The sequence below is a fragment of the Helianthus annuus genome, chromosome 1, assembly GCF_002127325.2.
Source record: "Helianthus annuus cultivar XRQ/B chromosome 1, HanXRQr2.0-SUNRISE, whole genome shotgun sequence".
NCBI classification, from domain to species: Eukaryota; Viridiplantae; Streptophyta; class Magnoliopsida; order Asterales; family Asteraceae; genus Helianthus; species Helianthus annuus.
Window position 1 is genome coordinate 139,848,665 of NC_035433.2, and position 20,619 is coordinate 139,869,283.

Consider the following 20,619-nt stretch of genomic DNA (forward strand, 5'->3'; position numbering starts at 1 on the left):
CCCTTGAAATTTTTCGTCCGCACCCCTTAGGTAAAAAGTGTTATCAATTTATATTTTAATTTTTTTAGTAAACTCTTATTTAAAAAAAAAATACTACCTAAATTATATAACTTTTAATACCTAACTAACTAAACCCAAATACCCATACATTTACCCACTTATAATTCCTAACTAGCTAGCCCACTAAGGCTTAGCCCATTAACCAAACCCAACAATATTTCAAACTATAATAAAATAAATAAAGCCCAAAACCTTTAGAAATTCTCTCCCGCTCCCTCCCTCTCTTGCGTCCCTGCACTGCCAACGAACAACATCACCCAACGACAACAGTCCAGCAGCCGGCGACCACAGTAATCAGCCACCATACCACCGTCGTTTAACACCAAATCTAACCGGAATCCGGTTTCTTTGTTATTTTGATGATTTTGGTTGATATTATAGGAGAAAAAAAGGTAATAAAGTTGTTAAATATGTTTGAAATTTTGTGTTTTTGACGTTGTTTATGGTTGTTTAGATGATTTTTAGGGTGATTATGTTGTTTATATATTTTTAGGGTGATTACAACTAACGTTATGATTTCTAGGCTTGAATAGTTGAAAATTAAAATTGAAACATTATGTTATGGAGCAACGAACTTATGTTATATAGAGAAAGAATTGTTTAAAAAATTAGTTTTAAATGATGATTTGGATAGATTTCAAAAAATGAAAACCCGTAGGGCGTCGACGTTTTAATTATGTTTGTAACAAAGTTTACATGTTTTTGATTATTATATAAATTTAGTTTGATGTTCGTTTGTTTTACATGACCCGACCCGACCCGACCCGATACGAACCGATTTTTTTACTCATATACCTAGGGGCCTAAAATTTTTAAAAATGTTCCGCACCCCCATGAAGAAATTCCTGGGTCCGCCACTGTGTGATACAGTAAGATTAGAAATTATTATATAGTAAATAGTAATAAAAAAGAATAAAAGTGATTATTACATTATTTTACGTGTGTCTATTATCATACAGTACTTTCCTATGTCCTGTGTCACGGGTCTCATAACTTCACTTGGATAGAAAGTTACAGGCTTTACAATAAATGGAGAATATCTATATCTATCATAACCGTAACTAACCACATGCTCTTCATACTTCCAACCAAGTGTATCCCAGATCTTACACTGGACATGAAAACCAATTTTGCATGTCAAGTACTTGATAATTGATGAGGATTGCAATTTATGACCACAATATTTGCAGCAACCGTCACTTACAGATCCCGCAAGGTACGAAAAAGGATGCTCGTGATCTGAAGTAGCATACAAACCCCAAAACTTGATATTAAGTAATTGATACACGCCTTTCTGATGATCGATAGAATTAACATCTTGTTCGGACTGGAGAATAAGCGGGGCACAAGCAGAATGTATTGACTGGCCGCAAGCTTGACAGTGATAGAACCATATTTCAGGAATAAGCTCTTCTTCACAAACTTCACAGAAGTATTCACTCTTGTGGTTCTCGATTGGGAAGTAACTTAACTCAAGGGGGTGCTTGTCATACTTGTTCTTGATTCTTTTCGGCAAATGCAAAGCGCACTTGATATCCAAGTAGAAATCACAAATGCTACATCCAAAAAAGAACCCTCTAGTGGAAACATTACAAGCTTTACATAACCTGTATGCATCATGATCTAGTCTTGAAAGTACATGATTCGGATGTGCTTCATGCGTAATTCTTTCTGGTATAAATCCACAATGCACGTCGACTCTATAGTTGCACATGGAACAGCTGTATCCCAATCCATTGCAAGATAATCCACAAATGTTGCACCGGAACTCTACAAGCCGCGTGCCAGTTGTGGAGAAAAAGAGGACAAGCTTGTGTTGTGGGTGGCATGGATGGTTTTCAAGGGCACAAGGTAGTCTGGTGCACCACTCGTGGAGAAGAAAATCGCAACCATGATTGCACACATAAAACGGCGTTGTTGTAATCGGCTTCACACACCCATTGCATACTAACTTAATCCTCTTCATTGGGTTGTGTAACATACTTGGATCAGCTGCATTGATAAGGAGTAACGGGTGTTCATGATTGGAATATCTGTACAACCCCTTATCGTTGTTATCGATCAATGTGATTTGATCACAGTGTTCTCTAACAACGTGGCGGGGTAAGATGTGGTGGGATTCATCAGGGAGCGGGTAACGGAGAAGGTTAGGATAATCAGCAGCTTCAAAATTTGTATCACTTGTGCCTATTCCTAACACAATGAAAAAGGTAATTAAGCTATTTAATTTATATCCACTAAATCACCCACTACAGTATGATTTAAAATCGCTGTAAATATTTGCACACCAAATCCTAGCTTTATATACGCCGTGTATAGGTTTATACACGGCGTATAGCCGTCTTTTTCAATTTTCAAGAGAATTTCTGATTCACATCATGTGGTCACTTTAGAGTTTAGATACGTTGCGTATAGGCCTATACGCGGCGTATATAAAGGGTGATTTTTTCACAAACATTTTTATTCAATATTTATTGTTTTAGCAAACTTTTATAATAAGTAATATAAAAAACATTGTTAAGTATTCTATCATATAGTATAATATAGGTCTCGTATAGGCCTATGGATGTAATATCGTATCATATAAAGTAGTATAAGTCTCGTATAGACCTATACGTGTAGTATAATATCATATCCTATCGTATCGTATAGTATAGTATAGTATAGTATAGGTCTTGTATAGCACTATAGGTGTAGTATAGGTCCCATATAGGAATGACAATTGGTGTAGTTTAGGTCCTGTATAGACCTGTAGGCCTATGCAAGACCTATAGGGGACCTATATATATAAAACTTATACCACACTATATGATATGACAATACGATATGATACGTTACTATAGCATATGATACAACACCCGTATAACACTATAAGTGTAGTTTAGGTCCTGTATAGGCCTATACAAGACCTATAGGGAACCTATACGAGACTTATAATACACTATATGACATGCCAATCCGATATGATACGTTACAATAGCATACGATACAACACCCGTATAACACTATAGTGTAGTTTAGGTCCCGTATAGGCCTATACAAGACCTATAGGGAACCTATACGAGTCTTATAATACACTATATGATACGATACAACACCCGTATATTCCTATAGGTGTAGTATAGGTCCCCTATATGACTATTGGTGTAGTTAGGTCCCGTATAGCCTTATAGGCCTATACGAGACCTATAGGAGACCTATACGCGACTTATACTACACTATATGATACGATACAATACAATACAATATGATACGTTACTATAGGATACGATACAACACCCGTATAAAACTATAGGTGTAGTTTAGGTCCCTGTAGGCTTATAGGCCTATACAAGACTTATAGGGAATCTATACGAGACTTATACTACACTATATGAAACGACACGATACCAAACTATACGATACTATAGGATAGTAAAGGATACTATATGATACAATAAGATAAGATACTATACTACACGTGTAGGCTTATACGAGACTTATACTACATTGTATTATACGATACTACATCCATACGCCTATACAAGGGATATACGAAACCTATACGAGACGTATACTATACGGATACGATACGATAGTTAACAATGTTTTTTATTTATTTATTTTGTTAAAGTACTTATTAGAGAGCTTTGCTAAAACGATAGATAATGTATAAAAAAACCCACCCTTTATTTACGCCGCGTATACACCTATACACGGCGTATATAAAGGGGCAAAAATACCATTTTACCCCTGGATTGGGCTGTGTATAGCCCCCAAACCAGGGGAAATAGTATTTTTTTTCCTATACGCCACATATAGGCCTCTACGAGGCGTATACACGGTGAAAGTTTGGTAAAAATGCTTATACTACACCTATAGGCCTATACATGTGTTGTATCGTATCTTATAGTATCGTATCGTATCGTATCGTATTATATCCTTTCATATCGTATAGTGTAGTATAAGCCTGGTATAGGTCCCCATTTATAATCTACTATACTATATTACACATATACGAGACTTAAGTTATACTATGCTATACGATACTACATCTATACTTCTATACGAGGCCTATACGGGAGCTATACTATACGATACTACACCTATATGCATATACTACACTATACGATATGATATCACACTTATAGGCTTATACGAGGTCAATACGGGACCTATACTACACCTTTACGATACGATATTTGTAATAACGTATAATGTTGTATAAAAATGTTTGTAAGAAAAACTTATAATTTATTTACTTAAAATAGAAAACTTATTTTTTTTATAAAACTTTGCTAAAACGATTAATATTGTATAAAATGTTTGTAAAACAAAAAAAAACTTTATATACGCCGCATATAGGCCTATACGCGACGTATATGAGCAGACAGACCAGAACTGACACCAGTTAGACACTGATTTTTATGCAACTCTATACGTCGCGTACATAAACCCTAAAATGTGCAAATAGGCACTTTGAGTGTGCCAACAGTTTAAGCCTTTAAATTTACACTAAATTTTTATCATTATTATCATTATTATTATTATTATTATTATTATTATTATTATTATTATTATTATTATTATTATTATTATTTGGTAAAACGGCATTTTTATGAATTTTTTCTTCCTTTTATATATTAGCGTGTGTGTCCGGATTTACCTCTTGAGAAGATATCCCCCCTTGATGTTTTACAATGTAGATGAATGTAAAACCGGCATTTACTACACTGGTATATCCAAAATTTGTTGTCAAAGTTCCCTTCACAGATCCTGCATTTGATATAATCCGGCAGATCCGAAAAACATGAAAGAGTAAGCATATGAACATGATGGTCTGTACCAAACTTGAATGGAAGGGTGACGCAATCAATGTGGATTGAGAAACTAAAACAAGTGATACAATGATAGAAAACCCCTTTATTATGTTCTTTCCCACAAGAATGACACTAGCTCAAAGTAGGTTCAAGGGTAACACAAATTAGTGGGTGTGGGTGGCCAGGATGATGAATCGTCATAGTTTGCTCCGAAAAGGTTGCACAACGAGGATCGATCTTATAATCACATGTTGAACAACGATAACAAATACCGCCTTCATGTCTTGTAGAACAACTACTACAACTCCAAGAATATGACATTTTTTTAAGGAGAAGAGTATGGATAGGGTGCGCTGGGAATCGAAAGGTTGTGGACAATTCTCGACAGGATTTGTGGAGCGAGTAGGAACATGATGACTGGCTACACTTGTAGTAATATCGGTGGTACCAGTCGATTCCTAATCCACAAATGACACATTTGCTCTCAAAGTTTTGTGCGTGGATCAAATCCGAGTCATCAACTTCGTCATCATCTTCTTTATAGTCTTGAAACATTGATTGCAAGTCTTCGAGAATGAGTGGATGTTCGTGTTGGATGAAATCATCTAGTTGTGCCTCTTTGAACTCCATTATACTCTAGTTCTTGTCTTTCACACTTTCTGATAAATTTAACAAGAAATGATTCAATGAAGTAGATTTGGAAGGCTTAAAAACAAAGAAAATTGAATGCGTACCTTGGTTTTTTATGCAGATTATACAACACAAATGTCTTCAATGTAATTGTTGCCTACTTTATATATGGTGTCAGGCCAACTTCATTTGGTAGGAGTGGTTCAATGAGCAAAGCTAAGAATAAAAGAATGTTATACTTTTGCTCATAGTTAAATAAAGAATGATGCTTTTCTTTATTTTTTCTTTTGGAAAGAATGATGCTTTTCTTTAGCATCTTGTATTATTTTTCTTTTAGATGCGTTGCCTTTTTTTTTTAACTTGAGTGTACGGGTGTGTATGAGTCGGTTTGGTTCGGTTTTTACCATTAATCATAACCGTTAGTTTAAGTTAAGGGATTTCCATGACCATAATAACCGAACTTTGGTTACGGTTAATTGGTTATGAATTTGGTTATGGTTCGGTTATGGTTATTTCGGTTATTAACCAAAAACTTCAACCAAAACTAACATTCGAGCAAAGTTCAAAACTTTTAAGCCAATGGGTGTATAAAATAAAAAAATGAAACCAACCATGTTGGACTTGCCTTTGAAATTTTTTTATAAGACAACCTAAACAAAACTTTTATGTTAAATGTGAAATCCCTTTTAATAAGATATTTCTCAACCAAAAAAAAACTTACTTAAGCCTATAATTAAAATTATAATTCTTTATCAAAATAAATGGCACCTACCTCAAGATCATTTTCTTATAAACATACTTTTATCTTAGTAAAAAAGTTTTGCATGGTTAGTGTTAAACGAAAATCTATTACATAGACTTAACATTATAAGTTCGGTTTCGGTTATATCGGTTAACCAAAGCTTCATACCCATAACCCTAACCACTTAGTCAGTTAAACAAATTTCACAACCATAACCATTGGTTATGTCAGTTATTGGTTAAAATCGGTTCGGTTATATCGGTTATGGTTTAGTTATCAGTTATGGTGGTTAATTTGCTCACCCCTAGTTGAGTGTACGGGTGTGTATGAGTCGGTTTGATTCGGTTTTTACCATTAATCATAACCGTTAGTTTAAGTTAAGGGATTTCCATGACCATAATAACCGAACTTTGGTTACGGTTAATTGGTTATGAATTTGGTTATGGTTCGGTTATGGTTATTTCGGTTATTAACCAAAAACTTCAACCAAAACTAACATTCGAGCAAAGTTCAAAACTTATAAGCCAATGGGTGTATAAAATAAAAAAATGAAACCAACCATGTTGGACTTGTCTTTGAAATTTTTTTATAAGACAACCTAAACAAAACTTTTATGTTAAATGTGAAATCCCTTTTAATAAGATATTTCTCAACCAAAAAAAAACTTACTTAAGCCTATAATTAAAATTATAATTCTTTATCAAAATAAATGGCACCTACCTCAAGATCATTTTCTTATAAACATACTTTTATCTTAGTAAAAAAGTTTTGCATGGTTAGTGTTAAACGAAAATCTATTACATAGACTTAACATTATAAGTTCGGTTTCGGTTATATCGGTTAACCAAAGCTTCATACCCATAACCCTAACCACTTAGTCAGTTAAACAAATTTCACAACCATAACCATTGGTTATGTCAGTTATTGGTTAAAATCGGTTCGGTTATATCGGTTATGGTTTAGTTATCAGTTATGGTGGTTAATTTGCTCACCCCTAGTTGAGTATATGAACACGAAATGTAAAATACAACTCACCACAATTTACACACACAAGTAGAAAGGTGTTCACGCAATGCACCGAGAATATGAACACTACATTATACTAACAATCATGTAGCATGTTAATCTTTTCTTAATTATAAAAATGTAGCAATAGTATACTTAAATTAAAGAGAATAAAATGCATGTTTTTATGGTGTAACTTAAAAAAGAAAATATTAACGTATGAAAAGGTTATAACTATTTAAAAATCGTTAGAAGTAGTTGGTTTAAAAGTCAACAATATGTTTTAAATGATTACACAATATGTTTTAAACGATTCCTCATAGACTAACAGGACATAAATGATTATGTATGGAGCGACATTGTGGTTGTAGATGGTGTATGTTATTTAATTTAACGTGAATGAATTTGTGAAGGTTATGGAGGAAAAATGGTGGGAAGTCTTGCCAGAGTGTTCGTAGTCTTAGTTGGTGTTTATATGGAATTATCGTCAATCTAAAAATGGTGATGTATGATGCACTTCAACTACTTAAGTAATGATGGCCTTATTGTTTCTGGCAGTCGGCTTCTTGTCGAATTTGCAAAGGGTGTAAGTGACTTAAATAACCGTCCTAGGTCTGTAAACGAACCAGACGTTCATGAACAGTTCGTGAACCTGTTCGGTGGGAAGTTCGTTTATTTAATAAATGAACAAATAAGATCACATATTTTTGTTCATTTAATTAAACAAACATGAACACATGTTTGTTCGTTCGTTTATGTTCGTGAACGTTCATTTATCTTCGTTCATTTATATACATTTGTTTATGTTCATTCCAATTTAAATACATAAGTAGTTATACTTATATGAATATTAAACATAAAAAAGAACTTTCTAACTACTTATACAGATACAACTAACTGGAAATTGTGCGTTCTTGTAATAAAAATGGAATTTTCAATTGAATTTGTCGTAATTAATCACTAATTTATATAAAAGGTTACTTTATGTTCGTGTATGTTTAGCCGGTTATGTTCATTTGTGTTCATTTATGTTTGTTCAGTTATGTTGTTTAGTGTTTGTTGAATTATGTTCATTTAAGTTTGTTTATGTTTGTTTACGTTCATGAACTGCTCGTGTAAGTTTTAAATGGACCAAGATAAACAAGTATGAACATGTCCCTTTTCTTAATAAACGAACATGAACAAAAAAACGTGTTCGCTTATATGTTCATTCCATTCATTTACAGGCCTCACTCTGGTTCTCTCGTTTTGATATTTCAAATCTCTATGTATACATCTCAATTATGTTTTGTTTGGTTATAGACCCCACGTGGGCCCGGTGGCTCTAGAGAATATGTAGGAAGAGGCCCACCTTCTGGGTCGGGCCGCTGTTTCAACTATGGGCCCGAGACTACAAAGGGGCCACATTCTAAATTGTCAAAATAGTCCCAAAAGCTCAACTTTGTTCTCCATTTTAAATATTCCTTTAGCATTTTTCGATTGTATGAGCTCACAAATTGATCATATTAATAATGTTTATTGTTTTGTAGACTTGATAGGAGCTTCTTGAGGTCTCCGGTTTGGTCACGCTCTCCTCGTCGTCACCAAAACCGCAGACCAAGTTATAGCCGAAGCCGCAGCTACAGGTACGGTTCGGTTTTATGGTAAAACCAAAACCGAAATGTTCAATTTTAATTTTTTCAGTTTTAAAAATGGTTTGGTTCGGTTTTTTCGCTTTCAAAAATGGATCGGTTTTTTTGATATTTTTTTGGTTTTTTGGAATAAAGTTACTTAAGATTCAAAAATAAAAAGTATACACTTAGATGTTTACATTTAAGTTATAATATCTAACGTTTTTAATTAATATTGTTCACATAAACCTGACCTTTTATTCTATTTTTGTGTTTCTTCGAAGTTTTATTAAGACTTTTTTTTTGTAATACTTTGAAAATCATTTAAATTTTATATTAAATTTTGTTATTTCTTTTAGGCCATTGATAAATTATTTTATAAAAATAAATAAACATGTTAATATTTCTATTATAAATACTTAACATTCAAGAATAAAATTAATAATTTCCAAATCAATATATATATAAAATATTTAACAACTAATTTTTTAGGTTATCCGATTCGGTTCGTTTTTTCCAGTTTTTGTAAAATACAAAACCCTAACCGAACCGTAAATTTTGGTTCGGTTTTTTTTTTTTAGTTCGGTTAAATCGGTTTTTTATAAGTTTACATGTTTGGCCCGAAACACCCGTTCATAGGTAATATGGAACAAAATTACGACCTTCATAACTTTGCTTCGATTTTGTTAACAATGGTTTATAATTCGTTTCCATGTTTGGTGCCAGTCGTTCAAGATCTCCTGAAAAACGAGAACATAGTGTTGACCATGGAAGGAGGTCAAACACTCCCAGTGACTCTCGGAGCCGCAGCCGCAGTCCAAAAGCACGTGGTTCACCATCACCTTCAAAAGAAAAAAAACCGCAGCCCAACTCTTAATGAAGACCGGGCTAGCCCGTCTCCTGACAGGGTCAACTCAGAGCACAGCATGAGCCCACAAAAAGCAAAGAGCCAAAGTCCAGCTGAAGCCAATGACCTTGCGTATGAACCACAGAGCCCAGTTGACCATGAGGGTGCTGCGGCCCAGAGGACAGCATACTCATGCTCATTCCTAAGTTCTAACACATGTACTTAAACTCTTGAAAATATTGAACCAACTAACCATATCACACATTCACATCCACTATGAATCTATGATCAAATCTATATATACAATAGTCGGTCACGAGTCAAAACAACATCAAAAACATATCGTTAAATCGAGTCACTAAGAGGACCGATACCCAATTCATCTTCTATCTCATCAGTGTCTTCAAACAGTTTCAAAAACCGGGCCTGTTCATGCTGTCTTTTCCTTTTTAGCCAATACTTGTAAGCAACAATTAATCCTATGATTAGTAGTACGGTTGAAGCCACGACACTTATCGCAATGATTAGTTTTACGGACCAATGCATTCCATTTCCTTTTTCATGCAAGGCAGTATCTGAGCTCTCGAGCGTGCCTACAACATCAGTATTTTTTATTAGTGTGGCGAAAAGTCAAAAAGTCAAATAATTTAAAAAGATCATTAGATAGCAAGATTGTTGTGGATTTTCAGTAGAGATGATAATCTCTAGTCGTTTAGTTATAAATAGGTTGACTCAGGTCATTTTTATCTCTAACGGGTATGATCGAGATATATAGCTTAAAAATCTGTACCCGTTTTGACTTGTCATCCAAAGCACGAGTAAAATGTTATTTCCGTCCCTTTAGGTTTGATCACCTTTGCGATTTTCGTCCAAAGGTTTGTTTTTCCGCATCTGGATCCAAAAGGTTTAAAATCTTGCTATTTTCATCCGACTCGTTAACTCCATCCATTTTTTAATGTTAAGTTAGACGTATTTTCGTCATTTACCTATTTGTTAATGTTTATAAGAAAAGTCATGACTAGAAAGTCAACGAAGGTGTATCTTCATTTCTTAATAGTGTTTTTTATTTTAATAAAAAGGCAAATTGGAAATAAATAATCTCACCTAACTCAATTTGTCAGATAATAATCCCAAGTCAGTTATTGGCCGATAATAATCCGAACTGGTCAATTTTTTTTGTAAAATAGTCTGCTGTTAAAATAGCTTAACGGAGTTAAGTTTTTTTTTTCCGAATTACAAACTGATGTTTTAGGGCTTTTGATCAGAACGAGGATACGAGTCGATTGATGTAACACTTACCTCAAAATACTGCCCCAACCCACGAAAACAGTGCTTCAATTCGGGTGTTTAAACTTCCAATTAACAAAAATCAAGCCATTTCGAGCACAATTTCGAGGTAAATTTTACATCAATCGACTCGTATCCTCATTCTGATCAAAAGCCCTAAAACATCGGTTTGTAATTCGGAAAAAAACTTAACTCTGTTAATCTATTTTAACGGCGGACTATTTTACAAAATAAATTGACCAGTTCAGTTTATTATCGGCCAATAACTGACTTGAGATTATTATCGGCCAAATTGAGTTAGGTGTGATTATTTATTTCCGATTCGCAAAATAAAAATGTCTAAAAGACAATAAAACAAACCTTTGGACGAAAGTCGCAAAAGTGGCCAAACCTCATGGACGAAAATGACATTTTACTTTTTAAGTCCCAGCCAGTCAGGTTTGCAACATCTAAATAAACTACAAGCGTACATGATATGCATACAAGACGTGGAGAGAAAATACCTTTCTTTACACACTCGGGACACAAAAACGTTGCATTAAATTCCTTGTCTTTGGTACGAATGTACCGACCATCATCGGATTTAAAATCAGAAGGGCAGAATTCCCACTCGTCAAACACGTCATCAGATGTAATACGATCCTCTTCATAGAATCCACATCTCTTACATTTTGTACTTTCAAATTTCATAAGAGGCTGAAAATATAAAACAACTTCAACTCATTTAAAAAAAGAGTTAAATGCCATTTTAGTCCCTGTGGTTTGGGCCATTTTGCCAGTTTAGTCCAAAGGTTTCATTTTTCACCTGTGGGTCCAAAAAGGTTTCACCGTTGCCATTTTAGTCCACTGGGTTAACTTCATCCATTATTTATGTAAACGAGAAAGGAAATTCGGTCATTTTATATGGCGGAATTGCCCTTCTAGTTCACAAAATTACATATAAAATGACCGAATTGCGCTTCTCGTTAACAAAAAAAAAAAAAATAGTCCACTGGGTTAATTTCATCCATTATTTATGTTAACGAGAAAGGAAATTCGGTCATTTTATATGGTCGAATTGCCCTTCTAGTTCACAGAATTACATATAAAATGACCAAATTGCGCTTCTCGTTAACAAAAAAAGGATGAAATTAACCCAGTGGACTAAAATGGCAACGGTGAAACCTTTTTGGACCCACAGGCGAAAAATGAAACATTTGGACTAAACTAGCAAAACGGCCCAAACCACAAGGACTAAAATGGCATTTAACTCTAAAAAAAATACTAAAAATGGCATTACATATCTATAAATAGTTCATCTTTCTTACACGAATGAATAAAAAACCACAAAGAGGCATCTACTTATAGACATCGATTTAGCAAATATGAGATATGATTTACAAAATCATTTTCAAGTCTTTAGAAAATAAATATAATTATGAGTAAAATGCCATTTTCGTCCTTGAGGTTTGGCCAGTTTTGCGACTTTCATCCAAAGGTTTGTTTTTCCGCATCTGGATCCAAAAGGTTTGAAATTTTACCATTTTCATCCGGCTCATTTACTCCATCTATTTTTCTCCGTCAAGTCAGGGAGAATTTTCATCTTTTTACCTATATTATTTTTGTTTTTTATTTAGTAAGGGTATTTTTAATACTTGTACATTATGCTAAATGCTTGTACATGAAGTGAAAAAGACCGAATTGCCCTTTAAATTAACAAAAAAGACGAAGATACCCTATGCTAAACCTTTTGGATCCGGAGCGGAAAAACAAACCTTTGGATGAAAGTCGCAAAACTGGCCACCCCTCAGAACGAAAATGGCATTTTACTCTAAATAGAATTATATCATCTTTCCCTACATACCTGAAAAGATTCTTCTCCCCTGAAAGTATATAGTGTGTTTTTCTTCGTAACGTCTGGTAGATATGTCTTGTTCTCCCCACTACATCGAAAGTAGACCGTGGGTGTTGATGCTAGCAACTCATGGGTTGTATATATTTCGAGAGAATGAAGTGTAACAACTGCTGACAACAATACTTCTGCAAACAAAGGGGGCAACTATAAAACTGGATCAAGCAAACGGCTAAGGGTATGTTTGGCAAAAGTAGCTGGTGGCTGGTAGCTGTAAGCTGTAAGCTGGTAGCTGATGGCTGGAAGCTGGTAGCTGGTAGCTAGTAGCTGTAGCTTTTTAAATATATTTGGTGTTTGGTAGAGTAGCTGGAGCTTTTAATAAAATGTATAAAATGACCAAAATGGACATAACTAAAAATTTAGAAAGTTTGTGCATTAAAAAGTTTCCTATTTTTAGAGGTTAAAATAGTCATTTTTTTCCCTAAAAGCTTGTAGCTCCTTCTAAACGCTACTAGTAGTAGCGTTCAACCAAAAGCTTCAAGCTCCTAACCTAAAAGCTTAAAGCTCCTTCAACCAAACAAGACTTTTTATTGAGTAGAAGCTTTTTCTTAAAAGCTTAAAGCTAGAAGCTCCTAAAAGCTCCATGCCAAACATACCCTAAAACACAATGATTTTATGTAACTAATAGTAATCACTAGTTACGACTCTATATTATTAGTAGAGTTAAATGTCATTTTAGTCCCTACGGTTTGGGTCATTTTGCCAGTTTAGTCCAAAGGTTCCATTTTTCGCCTGTGGGTCCAAAAAGGTTTCACCGTTGCCATTTTAGTCCACTGGGTTAACTTCATCCATTTTTTCTGTTAACGAGAAAGGCAATTCGGTCATTTTATATGTAAATTTGTTAACTAGAAGGGCAATTCGGCCATATAAAATGACCGAATTGCCCTTCTTGTTAACAGAAAAAATGGATAAAGTTAACCCAATGGACTAAAATGGCAACGGTGAAACCTTTTTGGACCCACAGGCGAAAAATAAAACCTATGGACTAAAATGGAAAAATGGCCCAAACCAGAGGGACTAAAATGACATTTAACTCTTATTGAGTATCAAAGACCACACCACATACACAACCCCTGACCATCTATTTATACTAACAATTCATTGACTAGAAAACTACCTTATCAAATACTAATTCTTACTTATAAAGAAACTTTCGAACTAGATAAACATACTTTATCGACTATAAAAAAAGACTAAACTTCTTTTTTTTTGTTTCCGGTTATTGTGAGACTCATTACCAAAAAAACTCACAAGAATCTAGGGGTGTCAATAATGTCGAGTTGGCTAGTTAAATTGTTTTACACGAACACAGCCTATATTTTTATCCGTGTCAAAGGCATCAACCGCATCAACCCTAACCTGCACACACTTAAAATCATGTAACCCGAAAACGACCACTTTAACCCATTTATCTAAATGTCTCAAACGGGTTGGCGAGTTGGCAAGTAATAATCAAAACGTAAACGTGTTAATCAGCTTGTTTGGTCGTAAAAAATGGGCTAAACGAGTCATAAACGGGTTAGCTGGTCGACTCGTTTAACTAAACAGGTTAAATAGGTTAACCCAAACATGACATGTTTATGTTTAATTGAACAAGTAAATCCAAACACGGCCTATGTCTAAAAAGGGTTAGATATGCCAACCCAAAAGTTGATTGTTTCGGTGTCATGCCGAAACATGCCACCCATACATAACCTTGCTTGGATAGGTAAAACACAACTTACGCAGTGCAGGTGACCTTTGCAGAGCAAAAGTAGAACACAATGACATCTAGATTCGAGTAATTTCTAATTGTGTCTTACTATGAACCACTAGATAATTTCCCAAGCAAATCTAAGTACTTCAAAAATATCAAAATATTCAAGAAAATAATTAACAAAATGTCCATATACATAAATCTTCAACTCATGATCATATAAAGAAGCCAAAAACATAGCTCCTAAGTAGTTAACACGGTAAAATATCGGACCGATATTTGAGATATCAGTTATCCAGGTGGGATATCAGTAATTTTAATATCATGCTAAATTTATATATATAGCAATTTAACACTAACAATTCAGTATACTCTCCAACCGTTAACAAATTAACCTTTTGCAACTTGCAAAACATTAACAATTGTAGCAAGTAGGAACTCACTAAGACTTAAAACACTAACATTTGACAATAACAACTAACAATTAAGACTTAAAACAATAATAGCAGCAATAAGAAGAAAGACGAATGATAGAAATAAGAAGAAAGGTACTCGTATCGGGAAAATCGGTGATATATTGGTCAACTACCGGTCCAATATCGGTCAAATATCGCCGATATTATCGGTACCGATATTCTGACCGATATCTTGCACCGAACCGATATATCAGTGATATATCGGCAATATCGGGAAAATCGGTGATATATTGGTCAACTACCGGTCCAATATCGGTCAAATATCGCCGATATTATCGGTACCGGTATTATCGATACCGATATTCTGACCGATATCTTGCACCGAACCGATATATCAGTGATATGTCGGGATATCGCGAAAATCGGTGATATATTGGTCAACTACCGGTCCAATATCAGTCAAATATCACCGATATTATCGGTACTGATATTCTGACCGATATCTTGCACCGAACCGATATATCAGTGATATGTCGGGATATCGCGAAAATCGGTGATATATTGGTCAACTACCTGTCCAATATCAGTCAAATATCACCGATATTATCGGTACTGATATTCTGACCGATATCTTGCACCGATATCGGGATATTAACTACATAGGCAAGAAACAAAAAGAAAAATAAAAACAAATTAGAACAACTAATCAGGCCAAAACTATTTAATTAATAAACTAAATTAGTAATTTAAATACAGATACTGCCAATAACCACAAAATACAGATCAACTCATTTAAATCAAGAACAATCAGCTCGAAACTATAGTAATATCGGTAATAGTTACCTGGAAAACAAAAGAGGAGAATAATAGAAACCCTAGAATTCCAACGACTCGCCATTGTTGATTGTGACGGAACAAATCAATCGATCATCGATCGTGTTAAGGATATTGATGCAACAAGATAGATCAGCTAAAAGTATTTGAACGGATCAACTGTTTGGTGGCGACGGTGGCGTGTGGTTTTCCGGCGATCGGAACGGGAGAGATTCGCGCGTGTTTGAGGACTTGGAGACTTGGAGTGGACGGAACTAACATACGCCCTGGGTGTTGTTAGAAGAGGGGTAATATGGTAAATTACAAGGTTGACTCCTAAATTCAAACTAATTTAATTATTTCGTTTTTAATTTGAAAGAAGCATTAGGCTAAACGGTATGGCGTCGTCGCCATCACCGTCCTCCCTCGGCGACGCCACATCACCACCATCCTCCCATGCCGCCGCCCCTCCGTCCCGTCGTCGCCGTCCGAGTTTAGCCGTTTGAGACGGACCAAAGATGTGGGCCTCCCCCTCGGCGACGCCGTCCTCCCACGCCGCCCCGTCGGTCTTGCTCCGGCGACGTGCTCTTCTCCGGCACCATACCGAGTAGCCTTAGATGGGTGTTAAAAAAAACCGGATTTGAAACGGAATATGATATTTCCGAAATTTTGGATATCTGAAAATCGGATAATCCGAATCTTCGAATTCGGGTTCAGATATTGGTTTCTAAAAATTTCAGATAATCGGATTATCCGATATTCGAAAACTATTCTTTTAAAATATATATATATATGTATATATTGTATATGAGCACTGTATAGAGTTTGAAATACAGTAAAAATAGTAAAAAAATAGTAAATAATCGGATTTGGGTGTGGAATTATGAATGTTTTTTGTTTTCAATGTTGGAAATTTGTAAAATTGAATATAGATTTAGTTTTATTCTATGCATAAAACATTTTTTTGATATTTTTTTTATAAGTTATCTGAATCCGTATCCGAAATTCGGATACGGATTCGGATATTAATATTCACTATCCAAAATTTTCGGATATCCAAAAACCGGATAATCCAATCTTGAACACCCATAATTAGATATCCATAACGTTTTTAATTTGAAAGAAGCATTAGATTTAACCATAACATAATTTTGTATTGTCGTATTCATATCTTGTTATAAACAAGTATTTTGAGTCATTGTGCGTTGTGGCGACATCGAAATTTTAAGTAACTCGAATTTATAGTGTAAAATATTTGACCTGAATTGTATCCGAATAAAATTTATGTTAAAACATAGACCAATCGAAAACATATGTAAAAAATAAGCACGAAAATGTGCATATCTGAACCACGTACATAAAAACAATCATGTAAAACTTGAGGGGCTTAAAATGATATTTTATAAAGTTTATAAAAAGACGAGGAGGTATAAGTTCAATGCTGCAAGTTAAGGGGTTAAAAAAAAAAAAACTAAAAGACAAAAACCACACACGCTATAGCTGATTTGACATTAGCTACAATGAAAAGTTCCCCCTTAAATGTTATATTAATAATTACAATCATAATACATTATAGTCATGTCATAAAATGATATTTATTTTCTCCTGTATCTTAGGTTATACGTAGTGGGGCGCCATGTGGGGGGTTTTTTGGGTGATAGCGCCCCATAGCGCCCGCCACACCAAGACAGGCGGCGCTATGGCGGCAAATCTTGAAGGCAACGTTATACTCATAGCGGCGTTTTGGATTTGCAAACTTTTCCCCCAGTCACACACATATATATACATACATATGTATGTATAATTGTAGAGGTTATTAATTAATTGAGTAATGATGAGGTAGAGGCTTTATGACTACGAGCTTTAGTGATATAACGTCCCGTAAAGCCCCTGTGTGACGTGGCACGACACATGTCGCATAACGCCCACAAAGGGGCTTTATGACTATACATGGCCTTAGGGCCTTGTTGACTTTTTAACCACCTTATCTCCTTTTTAGAAAAGTCACAATCAAATGACTTTTTCATTTCTACTTTTAAATGCCTAAAAAACTCATTTTCAACTTGTTACCTAAATACTATTTCACAAAAACTCATTTTCCAAAATGTTAATAAGTCATAAAGAGGTAAAATAAGTTCATCCAAACGTAGCCTTAAATTTCATGTCATCTTTTCATTTTATATTAGGTTTTTCAGGCTATCGTCTTTTGTAAGTCCATATGTTAATCCATCCTTTCAACCACTCTTGACATTGTGTACTATAAGAATATTTCTTGCAGGTTACCTTTCCACTTGTTTAAACACTCATTTGTATTTAGGTTTTTTTTACCAGTTGCAGACAAAATATCTTACAATTTGACATGTTTGCTATCTCTGCTAAATAAAAAATAATAATAATAAAAATAAAAATAAAAAACCTCGAAAGTTTTGACTTTTGAGCTCAATCTTTGACTTCATGATCATGGCAGGAAAGAGTAAGGGACGTTGATGAAATTAACAAGAGCATGTTTACACTTTGTTGTGTGATAAACAAATACTCTAGTGAACCACTTATGACATATTCCCCATTGGTAACAATTTTCCACAATAAGACACTATGCGTCTATGCTCAAGCCTCAACGTTTGGAAATTAGGATTGGCCCAGATGTTGTCCGAACCATTGGACCCAATCTAGTCCACGTCTTCTTCTTTCAAAGGAAATCTAGTCATCTTTAGTAGTGGTGTCTAATTAGATGACTTGTAGCTTGGTGTTTCAAGTTTGAAGAAAAACGTGTCTAACCTCACGAGGTCGAGATCGTCTTAAGTTCCAAGATAGATTGTGTAACTTTAGGAGCAGGATCAGTAAGTATGTGAGTTAGCTGATAAAAAAATAGTAGCCTTTCTCTTTTTTCTTTTTTCTCTCGTAGATGCTAGCAACTTCTCTCTAGACTCTATCGATACCTATGCTCTTACACATGTATTCGTATGGTTATTATTATTAAGATGATACTGACTTCGAAGTGTGGTCTCCTAGAGTCCGAGCCTTTGGTCTCAATACCCCATCTAGTGAGTAATCTCATGTTGCAGCTCTAAACAAGGCTCGGGAAAGGCTCAATTCGGTCCATATGACTCCAAGACCCGACCTCACAAATCGTTGCTTCAAAATAAATTATTATATTCAATTCTTATTGGATTTTATGATAAGCATAGTATTTAATAACACTTGAGACAAGTTAACAAGATTGTTAAGGGACTTATAGCGAGGGAAACAAAACATACATGACTACCGACTGTGTTACCATTTGTCCACTCTTCATAACCTTCAGTCAAGGTTGGTGACATACCTAATGATTTGCATAAAAGGTTGGTGACATTACATACCTAATGATTGATTTGCATAAGAACCTTCATGAATTATACCTTAATGATTTGCATAAGAACCTTCATGAAGCATACCTTCATTTTTTGGCAACATCATGATCTACATCATTACCTATGAGTGAAATGTGTAAAATCTTTTACTCGGATAATAATATGGAGTAAACTGCCAAATGGTCCCTGAAGTTTGGTCACTTTTCCACTTTAGTCCAAAACTCTAACCTTTTGAATCTGGGTCCCTGTGGTTTCAGTTTTTGTTGCCATTTACATCCAGAAGCAAGATCTGATCAGATTTTCCAGTTATCATCCAGCTTTTTCCTCCCTTTTAATGAAGGGAAAAATGGTCAGATTTTTTTTTTTAATTTGTTATAATAAAACATTAAAAGACCATTTTGCTCTTCGTTAAAAGGGATAAAAAAACAAAAAAACTGGATGTTAACTGAAAAATCTTACCAGATTTTGATTTTGGATGAAAATGGCAACAAAACTGAAACCACAGGGACCCAGATTCAAAAGGTTTGAGTTTGGACTAAAGTGGCAAAAGTAACCAAAGTTGAAGGACCATTTTGGCAGTTTACTCAATAATAAGTGTTTTAATACATAAAATCTTCTATATCGTTCTATGCAAAAATTGAGGATAAAATTCCACCCAAAATGAAATTATGGTTTGAAAACATACTCCAAAAATTGAATTGTATCGTAATTGTGTGGGTGTGTGTAGTTTTGGATCGGTGTTTTACAAGATGTGATTTATACATAATCAAAATTGATTATACTTACAAAAGGGACTTTCAATTTTATAATTTGCATCATATGAAAGTTTTAAAAGTTTTTGTTGATTGAATTATTGATTAATCAAATATGAGTTACGTATAAATCAACTTCTAATTTTGCATTATTTATTTATGAATTAATTTATACATAAATTATAAATACAATAGAAAATAAATAAAAAATAATGTGTTACCAAAAAAGTAGACAAGGAGACTAAGTTCTGAACCCAACATACATTTCGGTCTCACACTGGGTTCCAATTCGACCGACTTAAGCCCATAACATGTTGTGCATGTTGTCTGCACGATCACTCTACATATTTATATCTTTTAATTAAAAAAACAAGTAATTCAAAACGTCTGCACGATCATTCTACATATTTATATCTTTTAATTAAAAAAGAGACAACTAATTCAAAACTTTTCCCATGTAAAAAAGCATACGTTTCTTAAATACTAAAAGTACAATAAATATAACATGACACAAATATATAACTAAAGCCTTTTTTTCTCTACTATAGTTTAGACAATATAGTTATGCATCTTAAACTATACTAGGTTAGAACCCCGTGTATTACACGGGTTGAATAAATGTATTTTTATATATACTAAATAAAAAACATTATATTTTTAAAAACCTCATTTATTACACGTGTTGAGTAAATATAATTTTATATGTTAAATAATAAAAAAA

At 34.3% G+C, this 20,619-nt stretch overlaps 2 protein-coding genes across 2 annotated transcripts; both read right to left on the reverse strand.

Moving 5' to 3' along the window:
• Positions 1-956: 956 nt before the first annotated feature.
• On the reverse strand, positions 957-5,695 carry LOC110880575. Its single transcript, XM_022129075.2, has 3 exons — positions 5,594-5,695; positions 4,706-5,518; positions 957-2,253 (listed from the first exon to the last, which is right to left on the reverse strand). The coding sequence occupies exons 2-3, from the start codon at positions 4,863-4,865 to the stop codon at positions 986-988; spliced, it is 1,428 nt and encodes a 475-aa protein (XP_021984767.1). The 5' UTR covers positions 4,866-5,518; positions 5,594-5,695; the 3' UTR covers positions 957-985.
• Positions 5,696-9,921: 4,226 nt separating this feature from the next.
• LOC110897699 lies at positions 9,922-16,100 on the reverse strand. The gene is made up of 4 exons (XM_022144431.2): positions 15,827-16,100; positions 12,824-12,999; positions 11,484-11,676; positions 9,922-10,286 (listed from the first exon to the last, which is right to left on the reverse strand). The coding sequence occupies exons 1-4, from the start codon at positions 15,879-15,881 to the stop codon at positions 10,039-10,041; spliced, it is 672 nt and encodes a 223-aa protein (XP_022000123.1). The 5' UTR covers positions 15,882-16,100; the 3' UTR covers positions 9,922-10,038.
• Positions 16,101-20,619: the final 4,519 nt, after the last annotated feature.